Here is a 12,095-nt window from a genome sequence, read left to right as displayed (position 1 = left end):
GTCTCTCCTTGTTAAATAAACAAACTAGTGGAAATAATGAATGCAAATGTGGCATTTCTACAGGCATTTTCTAGCACCTTAATTATTAGTATGTTTTCTAATCTATAGAGAGCTTATTTTAAATTACATATTTTATTGATTTTGTTCTGATAATCCTCGAAGGAAAAACTGGTCTCTTGAACTTCAAAAAGAAAAAAAAAATCATATTGGAGAGGTTCAATCCTAAAAGTTGGAAAAAACAAAACAAGAAATCCAGAAAGACAGATTTCCAAAATAACAAACCTGTATAATACGGTCTTCGCTTGTAATTTCAATTGCATCTTCACTGTTTTCTAATGCAGTGAATACTGAGTTACAAGCCCTTTATGAGTAAACAAAAAAAGGAATGATTAACGTAAATACTACAAAAACTAATAAAATCTTGGGTTATTACATTGACTTATTTAAATGTATTTTTTGTCTGATTTATAAGGAAGGGAGAAAATATTTTAAAACATAAAGAAGAAATAAATACCCCCCTGCAAGCCCCTCCATTAGCATCATCACTATGTACACACTGTGGCATCTTTCCTTCCAATGTGAAGGAAAGACACATTGGGCCAGTGAGCCAGGGTGGCCACACACCAGGGTCAAATCACAGCTCTTCAGCAGCTGTGGGACCCTGGGCAAGTGACTGAACCCCATCAAGCCTTCCCTCTCACCACCTTAGAGTCCTCATGAAGACTAAATAAGAGAATAGAGTCAAGAATACTGCACAGAGCGTGGCAAAGAGAAGGCAGTCAATCATTTGTACCTATTATTTTAAACAAATTATTTTCACAAAATTGAGGGCATCTAGAATGATTAGCTTTGCTTCCCGCTTTCTTCACTTAGCCTTCTTCTGTGAGCATTTTCTCACATCCTTCGTGTTTGAAAACTTTAAAATTATACAAGTAACGATGTTTATTGAAAAAAATTAGAAAATAAACATTAACAAAAATAAGTGGAACACTATACCACACCCACTTGAATAATAAAAAAGACAGTCGATAACATGTATTAGTGAGGAACCCTCCTACACTGCTGGTGGGAATGTAAAAAAGCGCAGCCCCGTTTTGGGAAACAGCCCCATTATGTCCACACAAAAACTTATACACAAATGTTCATAGCAGTATAACTCAGAAAAGCCAAAAAATGGAAAAAACCCAAATGTCCATCAACTGATGGATAAACAAAATGTGGTATATCCATACAATGGAATATTATGCAGACATAAAAGTACATGAAGTCTTGATATATGCCATAACATGAATGAACCTTGAAAACCGTAAGCCAGTCACAAGGATCACATAGTGTATGAAATGTCCAGAATATGCAAATCTGCAGAGATAGAAAGTAGATTGGGCTGGGGGCGGTGGCTCACACCTGTAATCCCAATACTCTGGGAGGCTGAGGTGGGTGGATCACCTGAGGTCAGCAGTTCAAGACCAGCCTGGCCAACATGGTGAAACCCTGTCACTACTAAAAATACAAAAAAAAGATTAGCAGGGCATGGTGGCAGGCGCCTGTAATCCCAGCTACTTCGGGAACCTGAGGCAGGAGAATCTCTTGAACCCAGGAAGCAGAGGTTGCAGTGAGCCGAGATTGCACCATTGCACTCCAGCCTGGGCTGGGGATAATAAAAATGTTCTAAAATTGTGGTGACTGAAGCACAACTCTATGAATATACTAAAATCCTTTGAATATATCTCAATAAAGCTGTTTAAAAATAATAAGATCAAATAATCTGAAATCCCAATACCTAGACATCTCAACATTCTATTTTATAGAAAAAAATCTAATTATTTTCAATAAGCATTGAAAAATGTTCTAGGCATTAACTTGTACAAATGCATATATAATACATATACAAAAACAAGATCATACTCTACAGTTTTATAATCTGCTTTTCTCACTGGCACACTATACATTAATCTTTCCATACCAATAATTGTAATTCTTTATCATCACTTTAAATAATATTCTAAGATTATATTATGATTTATTCAATAAATCCCCTATGACTAGACATTTAGGTTGCTTCCAGGTTTTTTCCTTGTATAAGTAATCTCCCAAAGAATGATTTTACGATTCTCTGGCCTCAGAAGATGAAAAAAAAGAAAACAACTGCCTGCTTATAAAGTGCAGAGATACTACTAAGTAAACTCTGAAAATAACAATGCTGGCCAGGCACAGTGGATCACGCCTGTAATGCCAGCACTCTAGGAGGCAGAAGTAGGCAGATCGCTTAAGTCCAGGTGTTCAAGACCAGCTGGGCAACATGGCAAAACCCTGTCTCTACAAAAAATAGAAAATTAGCTGGCCTGGTGGTATACATCTGTAGTCCTAGCTACTTGAGAAGCTGAGGTGGGAGGACTGCTTGAGCCCAAGAGGTCAAGGATGTAGTGAGCAGTGATCACACAACTGCACTCCAGCCCGGGCAACAGAGTAAATAAGTAGATAAATAAAACAATGCCTTTACATTATTGCTGGTATTACTAAACTGTCTCACTAAAGACAATAGCTTAGCCAATAAAAATTAGCTCATTTTTAGCATGTAAAAAAAACCAGGAGATAATATGTAAATTATAGCTCAATAAAGTTGTTATTTAAAAAAAAAAAAGCAAAAAACACACTGGGCACGGTGGCTCACACCTGTAATCCTAGCACTAGTCAGAGTTTGAGACCAGCCTGACCAACATGGTGAAACCCCGCATCTACTAAAAAACACAACAACAACAAAAAATTAGCCAGGCCTGGTGGCATGTACCTCTGTAATACCAGCTACTTGGGAGGCTGAGGCAGGAGAATCGCTTGAACCTGGGAGGTGAAGGTTGCAGTGAGCAGAGATCGTGCCACTGCACTCCAGCCTGGGCAACAGAGTGAGACTCTGTCTCAAAAAATCAAAAAATAAAATAAGCAAAAAACAGTAAGAAGTTCTCACCTCCAATATAACAAGTTTGGAGGAGATGGATCTGTGAGAAGCCCTACTGGGTTTTATCATACTTTTTTTAACTTTCGCAGATATGGTAAATAAAAAAATGTTAAATCATTTGCATGTTTTTATTAGTGAGGTTGAACATCTTTTCACATTTATTGGCCATTAATATCTCTTGTGAACCGCTTGAACATGTCTTTTAATATTTTTTCTAATTTTTAATTAATCTTTTTCAATTGATTAATCAAAGCTCTTCATGTATTAGGACATTAACCTAATGTCTGTCCTATATGTTACAAACATATTTTTCCCAGTTAGTCATTTGTCTAAATTTTAAACATTATTTAAGGTTTATTTTAACTGTAGATAAGCTTAACATTTGTATGTTGTCTAATCTGATTATCTTCCTTTATAAAATGTGGCTTTTATAAGTGTTAGTTTATAATGACGTGGTCATCCAATTACGTATGTCCACTTTTATTTTTTAGTACTTATGTAGCCCTACTTTTTCACATTTAAGTCTTTAATTCATTGGAGTTCATTTTGCAGGTAGGATGTGACATCGGAATGTAGCTTAACTTTCTTTCCAACTAGTAAACCAACTATCACAATTCCAGTCACTGAAAAGTCCACTTTTTCCCGTGTTTATTTAAAATGCCATGTAATCATATGCTAAATTCTTTTTTTTTTTTTTACTTTTTGAGATGGAGTTTTGCTCTTGTTGCCCAGGCGGGAGTGCAGTGGCTCGATCTCAGCTCACTGCAACCTTCGCCTCCTGGGTTCAAGTGATTATCCTGCCTCAGCCTCCCAAGTAGCTGAGATGACAGGCATGTGCCACCACGCCCAGCTAATTTTTTGTATTTTTTTAGTAGAGATGGGGTTTTCATCATGTTGGCCAGGCTGGTCTCGAACTCCTGAAATCAGGTGATACACCCGCCTTAGCCTGCAAAGTGCAGGGATTACAGGCGTGAGCCACCATGCCCAGCCGATCATATACTAAATTCTTAAATATATCCAAGTCTGTTGTTTTTTTTTTTTTTTTTTTACTTTTTGAGACGGAGTCTTGCTCTTGTTGCCCAGGCTGGAGTGCAATGGCACGATCTCAGCTCACTGCAACCTCCGCCTCCCAGGTTCAAGCGATTCTCCTGCCTCAGCCTCCTGAGTAGCTGGGATTACAGGTGCCCACCACCACGCCCGGCTAATTTTAGTATTTTTAGTAGAGACGGAGTTTGGCCATGTTGGCCAGGCTTGTCTCGAACTCCTGACCTCGTGATCCGCCCGCCTCAGCCTCCCAAAGTGGTGGGATTACAGGCGTGAGCCACCACGCCCAGCCTGTTTCTGGTTTTTATATTCTAGTTTACCAGTCTAGCAGTGACACCCTTGCTTGTTACAGCTTTTTAGTGCATTTTAGTATCTGACACAACAAGACTCTATGTCTCTCAATTCTCTAGCCTCACATTTCCTTTCCCTTTATATTTTTATATCTCCCTGTGTAATGGACATCATAATTTGGCTGCCAGCTGGAGCACAGAGAACAAAGCAGGGCATGATGGGAGATGAGGACAGAGAGGTAAGCAGTGTACAGACCATGGAGACCCTTGTAGGCTACATTTTGGAGTTTGGACTTCATCTTGAAGGCAGTGGGTGCCTATCTGGGGTGTCACAGAACAGGAACACAAATGGAATTATGTGTTACGTCTGTGTGGAGTATGAAGAAGGAGTCAAGACTAGACACAGGGAGACTAACTGGTGGTTTCAATAATCCAGGTAAAAAGAGAGGGACCTAGACTAAGAGTAGCAGTAGAGATGAAGATTAAGTGGACAGATTCCAAAAATTAGTAAGATCAATTGGACTTGGTGAGTGACTGGATTTAGGGATGTATGTAGAAGAGACAGGGGTTTTAGTTTAGGACTACAAGGTAGATGACAGCTAAGGTAGACAGGAGGAAAAGGTTTGAGGTTACAGTCAGATTTAGAGATGGGAGAAAGAATGAATGCAGTTTCGAAAATGCGGATTTCAGTCTAAAGGACTATTTTTGCCATTTGCTGCTTACAAGATCTTGGGTGTAAGTCAGTTAACTTCCTTGGGTCTCAGTTTCTGATTCTTGATTGGATAAAATAAGCTCCAACATCACCTACTGCTCCAAAATTCTACTCTCCTCTGAGAGAGGGTAGTAGCCTAATTCACTGTGGGAGTGCTGCAGCCAGGCTGAGATGACCCAGGAGTGGGAAAAAAGCAGGCCCAAGGGCAACCATCTACCTTAAGTTTCCTTGCAAAATCTAGCAGCATAAAAATCTCTTTTGTATACCACACCAGCCTTCAAACACCTCTGCTCAGCAGCACTTCTCTGCTAACTCACACTCTGCCCGCTAATCATTCATTCTGTTTTGTCTATAAAGTACCTATCTTCCCTACATGTGGAACCCTGTACTGGTCCTTATTAATCTTGGTACTCCCATTCAGATCCCCTTTGACTGTCTTGGGCACATACAAATGAAATGATCCAATTCTCTCTTTGATCCCTAGTAAAGGAAATGTTAAAGAACAGTTGAACACCCAAGGAAGAAACCTAAAATGATAGGGAGCTGCTGACTTTATTTTTCTTTTGTCAAGCTGATAAAATTATATTAATTTTTCTGCTTTTCTTACTCTACAAAGAATGAAGCCTCTACTCATTTCACTTAAAAAAAAATAAAAACCCTATTTATCAAGAGCAGATAAAATGCTTATTGTAGGGAAGAAAAAAATGTCACCTACCAGAGATAACTAATGTTAATAGATTGGGGGGGTGTATATTAAAACCATTTTTTTCCCTTAGAAAACAAAACAGATAATCCAGCATATGCAGTTTGTATTCTGCTTTTTAAACTTACTATTATTTGGGGGCTCCATCTTTAAATGTGAGTCTCTAATCACTAAAATGACCCCTTATTAGACATCCAGGCAGACTCCAGAAAGTCTGCACGAGGGGAACTGTCACTCCATTCTCTCCAATCCCATTTCTGCAAGAGGCCATTTATGGCTCAAAAGTAATCCTCACAACCGAAGTTCTCACTTGCCATGCTGCCCTGTGTGGCCTGGAGGGCTTTTCAGAAGTGGTAGAATTACCTGAGTTTCAGTTGTGATCGCACCTCTCCAAACTCCAGCTGGAGCAGTTCATTGTAGCAGGCCATGATGTTGGGGTTTTCTACATACCTCTACAAACAGAAAGAGGAATTTTGTGGATAAACAAAAGTGCTTCTTCATTTGTGCCAATAAAAATAACTCTTTAAACAAACTTCTCAACTTGGCAACTGAAATCTAAAAAATACTTTATCATTAATGATGAACAGAAGAGAGAAAATTTATGGGCACCAAATTGGCTTTTAAAAAAATAGGGTTTAAGAATGCTTTTCCTTCTATCATTTAGTAGCCTTTCATTAAAAAAAAAAATGCTTTTCTTTCAGCATCGTCTGTTAAGAGCATTTTGGTTGTTTTCATGTCACTAATAAAGCAAGGCTAGAACATGTAGAGGAGGAAATTAATTAACTAAAGTCCTACTTATATTAGGCTTTCAGAGTATATTCAAGAACAGTATTTGGTCCTCTTTAAAGTCATGTAAGCTTACAACAAGCAAAAATACACTTGCATTTCTATTTGCACCTGTATTTCACAGGGGGAACCCCGACATGGGCAACATTTTCCTGAGCTAGCCTCCAACAGTGGCTCAGTGAAGCCGACAGATGATTATCTTTCACAGCAGAGGCACTGGCAGAAGCCATGGATGGATTTGCCCAGCGTCTCTTATAGCTGTGGACATTAAGTATTTTGTATAACCTTTACATAGTGGAAATATCTCACGACAAAGTGAATTACATAGTTCTGAGAAGATAGACCCATTCCACCATCAAATTAAATACTCCATGAAGACATCTTAGCAGCCACTGTGTTCTGTCATATAGTTCTATTCAGATGTAAAAATATTTGTGAACACTACTCCCCCGTTTCTAAAGAGCTCTTTGCTTTTTACCTGCACAATAAGTGGACAATACTCTACCTGGCTGAAGAGGAAGCTGATGCCTAAGAGGCAGAGCTTCTGCAGATCACTATCTATAAGCCCCAGCCAGACCAATCTGGGACAGTGGTCCCCTTGAAGAGTTCCTTCTACTACCACGGTGAACACAAATGACCCATCTGAACTGTGATCAGGGTCTTGTCTGGGTGTCAAGCAACCTAAAAATCTAGCCCTTGGTTCATGCCTTAAAAGCTGTATGATTGTATATGAGGCACCTAACATTCCTGAGCCTGCTTCCTCAACTGTAAAGCAAGAAAAATAATACTGTTCCTACCCAATGAAGGTCACTGTGAGAATAAAGAGACATAATGGGAGAAAGCATTTTAAGTACAAACTGCCGCATAAATGTAAAGAACGGCTACTGTCACCCCCACAGGGGTGTTGGCCAGGAGCATGATAAACCCTACACCTATAGGCCAAAACAGAGCCCCTTTCTTACCCAGAGGTCTGACAGAGGTGACATGCCTGCCAGCTCCCACTGACTGAGAAGGGAGGAGTATGCTAGACCTGCTGTCCACACCTCCATTAGCCAAGACCCAACGGGAACACCCAAAAACACTGGACAGGAACCCACTTCTGACTGGGCAGGGAGAGGGAAAAGAGATTTCTTGACACAGTGCTTGTGCCACTCCAGGAGACAAGGAATGGGGGTCTTGAGATAGACAGGGGTCCTCAGTTCCTCTGCAGGTAAGATCTTGGGATGTGAGGGCTGTGGAGGGAATGTGTATTTATCCAGTTCCACAAATGGATTCCCATGCATGCAATCAGACTTTTTACTTGGTCTGAATGTTATGTATCCACCAAACTTTTTTACCCCAAAAGCAGAAATCAAGGTAAAAAAAAAAAAACTAGCATGTGACCAAATGTACAGCATCTTGTTCCTGCTGTTTGCCCCCTCCCTCAAAACTTCTGTTTTGCTATGTGTGTCTAAACATTGTTCTCTTTATCTAAACAGCTCATCTTTCCTGCCCCTTGCCAACTTTTGTTTCTGTCCCAAGGATCCCACAGGGCATGGAGGGTGAAGAATCAGGTCCAGGGATCCTCAGAAAGGAAGCTTATTCCCTCTGCTTAAACAGCAGTTAGTCTCCTCTCCCTTAACCTCCTCCCATGAAAGAGGCTGGGACCACAAATCCTACAGACTTCTAAGCTAACTTAACCTCACTTTCTCCAAAGCATATCACGCCCACAGCTAGGACCTGAGCCCATCTTTGCTAGGCCTCTCCCAGTGGTTCTCAACTCTCAGCTGCTTATTAGAATTATCTGCAATTTGAAAAAACACCAGCATGCAGGCCCCTCCCCAGACCAACTGAAACAGACTCCCTAGGGACGTTATTCAGGTGATTCTAATGCGCACCCAAGCAGTGAGTCTACCGACTCAATGGCCAAATCCAATTGAGGAGGCTAGCAGGTCCTCCACCTACTTTTCAATCCTGAATCATGGCTAACCCACAAAATAGCTCATGCCCTTTCCTATCCCCCATCCCCTGTACCAGAGATATCATTACGGTGCTAGCTTGCAGATTCAAGCCTTGGCACCACCGCCTATAGCCACAACTGGGAGAATCCCCTTGCTCTAGGTCTAACTCTTCTTCTCAATAACCTGAGCATCCTTTTGTCACACAAAAGTAAGAGACTCTGGATGAGATTAGTTAGCACTAATTAGTTAGTGGTCTCTGAGGACTGGTCGCCCACATGAATTCCTCACCTACAAAATGGTGAGCCTGCCACCACCTCTACATTTCCTAAGTCAGGTGCTTCTAAAGTGACTACTGTAAAGCTTCTGGGCTTTTTGTATGGATGTGTCCTCACAGGGGCGTGCACCTAAAAGTGGTTCCATTAAAGTCTTCAGGGGATTCCTCGATTAAGGTGTACAGGCTTGAAGGCAGCAAGAGTGTGTGTGTCAGTTACTTTTCAAGTTAGCTCCATGATAACACAGTAATACTAAGAAAATGTAAGGACCATGATTTACTTGACCTTCTACCAGGATGCTCTTTCTGGTCCACAGAACTATGCTGATAGACTTCTTGGGCAGAATTTCAAACACGGCAGTCACCAAGCACAAATTTCCAACAGTGCATCTATGTACTTTCAAAGAGACCTCAAACAAACACAAGGCTTAATGACCTCATGCGGCTGTAGGTAAGCAAATAACCCAAGGCAGAGGGAATAATCTATCCCCTAAGTTTCACTAGAAAGTGGAAGCTTCTAAGGTTCTTGCTAAAAGGAATAGCCAGTTTTGCTGCCTTAGTTGCAAACGCAAGCAGCTTAGGGTACGTAAAGATCCAAAGATCTTTAGATGATGTAAAGATCCATAGGGGACTTCTGACTTTCAACCTGGGACGCCTTACTGCTGGCTGAGTAACTGTTCTCATACAATTTTACAGGGATTACTAGAGGTCAGGGAATGGAGGCAGGTGCTGATGTGTGTGTATGTTGTGGGGGTTGTCCAAAAAGGGAGAAACACAAGAAAGCCACAACTATATAATCAATAACCTAATGTGTGCTTTTTATATAAAACTGTATTTACATACAAACTAAAATCTTAAATTCCACCTAATCTGATACATCAATATCAATATCTGTGTTCTTTTTGTCTGCATTTACTTGCTACCTCTGTTCTTTTACTTAAGCTCCTTTATCACATTAAGTGTCTTATAAGTGTTATAGAATTGTACTTTTTAAACCCAATCTAACAGCCTATCTTTTAAAGGAAGAATTCAGCCCATTCATATACATTTGTTTTTATTCTTTCTTTTTTTTTTTTTTTTGAGATGGAGTCTCGCTCCCACTGCGCAGGCTGGAGTGCAGTGGTGCAATCTCAGCTCACTGCAACCTCCACCTCCTGTGTTCAAGCAATTCTCCTTCTTCAGCCTCCTGAGTAGCTGGGATTACAGGTGTGCGCCACCATGCCCAGGTAATTTTTGTATTTTTAGTAGAGACGGGGTTTTGCCATGCTGGCCAGGCTGGTATGGAACTCTTGACCTCAGGTGATCCACCTGCCTTAGCCTCCCAAAGTGTTGGGATTACAGGCGTGAGCCACCGTGCCCGGCCTGCTTATATTCTTTCTATCTGACTTCGTGTTTCTCACTGATTTTACACTGTTGTTTCATCTTTCTTCAGCTTCCCAATTTGATCAAGTTGTTGTAAACTCCCTATTTCCTCTTGTTATTTTGGAAGTTTTATTTAACTTTCCTGTTTCATCAGTGGTTACCTTCCTTTTCATCATCTCAAAAGCAGACATAGATTTATTTACTATTATTTGAAAACAAGATACCAATTACCCCCAGAATAAAGTATTTCCCACATAGTGATGCTCTACTCTGAACATTTCGCACAAAGATGAATACTTTCTGGGCTCATTCTCATTCTGTATCTTAGATAAGTCTGTAAGAATGCCTGCATCCTCCCCACAAACCTTACAAACACCTAGCGCTGACTAAGATAGTCTAGAATTTAAAACTGAGCTATTATTAAAATTCCTCTTTGGGTATGTCCCTTCTTTTAAAAGAATATTACATATTCTAGTCTATGTTTATCCATTTGGGACTGATCTTATACATATATGAGTTAAGTGTGGGCACATCTATAAAGAAAGACAGAGAGCCAGAGAAAGCAGGAGGCACCATGAAGGAGTATGCACATGGCAGGGTTTATAGCTCACTACTTTTCCCTCCTCTCCTCTTCAAATTTCTGTTGTAGTTCATTTCTTGTATGGTTAGAGTCCTTTTCTGAATTATTTTCCTCAGACAGAACTCTCGGGGAAATATATCTCTGAATTTTATGTATATCCCCAAAAGAAAGGTTAAGCAATAACTTGGCTAGATACATGATTAGGTTGTAGTCTCTTTCTCCCTGTATCCTCTCATCAAACTAGACATTATTACTGTTTCATACAGTAAATATATATTTATATTTACCCTATACAGACCATTTTCTTTACTCATCTCTTGCATTTCAGACCTTCCACCTGGAATTCACATTCCTCTGGTTGAAGTATATCCTCTAGAATTTCCTTGTGAGGATCTGTTAGTTAAAATTCTCTCAATGTCCACATTTCCAAAAGTCTTTATTTCACCTTCATTTTTGAAAGATATATATGCTAGGTATAAAATTCTAGGAAGTTCTTTTCTTTCTTTCTTTTCTTTTTTTTTTTTTTTGAGACAGAGTCTCGCTCTGTTGCCAGGCTGGAGTGCAGTGGCACAATCTCGGCTCACTGCAACCTCCAAATCCCTGGTTCAGGCGATTCTCCTGCCTCAGCCTCCCAAGTAGCTGGGATTACAGGTGTGCACCACCATGCCCAGCTAATTTTTGTATTTTTAGTCAAGACAGGGTTTCACCATGTTGGCCAGGATGGTCTCAATCTCCTGACCTCGTGATCTGCCCACCTCAGCCTCCCAAGGAAGTTATTTTCTTTTATTGCACTGAAAATGTTATTCCACTGTCTTCTGTTTTCCACTTGTTGCTGCTGAGAAGCTAGCTGTTAGTGTGTCAGTCTTTTGAAGGTAATCTTTTACCTGTGGCCGATTTTAAGTCCTTTTCTTTTTTTTTTTTTTTTTTTCTTGCAGTTTCACTAGGATGTGTCCTCTTTTAAAATTTACTCTACTTTGGATATGTCAGAATTCATGAATCTATGAATTAGTTTTTCATCAGTTCTGGAAAATTTTCAGCTAGTAACTCTTCAAATATTTCCTCTGTTCTATCCTTCCTCTTCTCCTGGAACTCCAGTTATACATACACAACTAAAACTTCACACACTATCCTCCACATTTCTTCACCTGTCTAACTTATTTCCTGTCACTGTATTTCTGTGCTACATGTGACCTACTAAGTTTTAAATTTTTCAATTACTGTGTTTTCATTTCTTACAATTCAGTTTTGTTCTTCATAAAATTTGCTATGCCACTTTTAATAGTTTCCTATTGCTTGCAGATATTTCCTGGCTTATCTTTTATTTCTTTACCTATAGTAAGCATACTTGCTTTATAATTCATATCTCATAACTCATCTCTGAGGGGTGTGAGGGTCCGTTACTAGGCTTTTTTCCCTGCTAGTTTTTCCTTGGGATGCCCTGTCACCTGGTGGAT

At 40.0% G+C, this 12,095-nt stretch overlaps 1 protein-coding gene across 3 annotated transcripts in view; it reads right to left on the bottom strand.

Annotated features, from left to right (window-relative positions):
- Window positions 1-12,095, bottom strand: part of PDE8A (phosphodiesterase 8A) — a 156,851-nt gene that overhangs the window by 49,217 nt on the left and 95,539 nt on the right. For all 3 annotated transcript variants that reach the window (XM_058427347.1, XM_058427346.1, XM_032174134.2), the window contains exons 6-7: window positions 6,066-6,154; window positions 283-361 (exon numbers count right to left, since the gene is read on the bottom strand). In XM_058427347.1, the coding sequence (XP_058283330.1) occupies window positions 283-361; window positions 6,066-6,154 (168 nt within the window). The remainder of the gene's footprint in view (window positions 1-282; window positions 362-6,065; window positions 6,155-12,095) is intronic.

This window comes from Hylobates moloch, unplaced genomic scaffold, assembly GCF_009828535.3.
Source record: "Hylobates moloch isolate HMO894 unplaced genomic scaffold, HMol_V3 SCAFFOLD_14, whole genome shotgun sequence".
Lineage (NCBI taxonomy): Eukaryota > Metazoa > Chordata > Mammalia > Primates > Hylobatidae > Hylobates > Hylobates moloch.
Note: the sequence above shows the minus strand (reverse complement) of the source record. Positions and strands in the feature narration are given on the sequence as shown.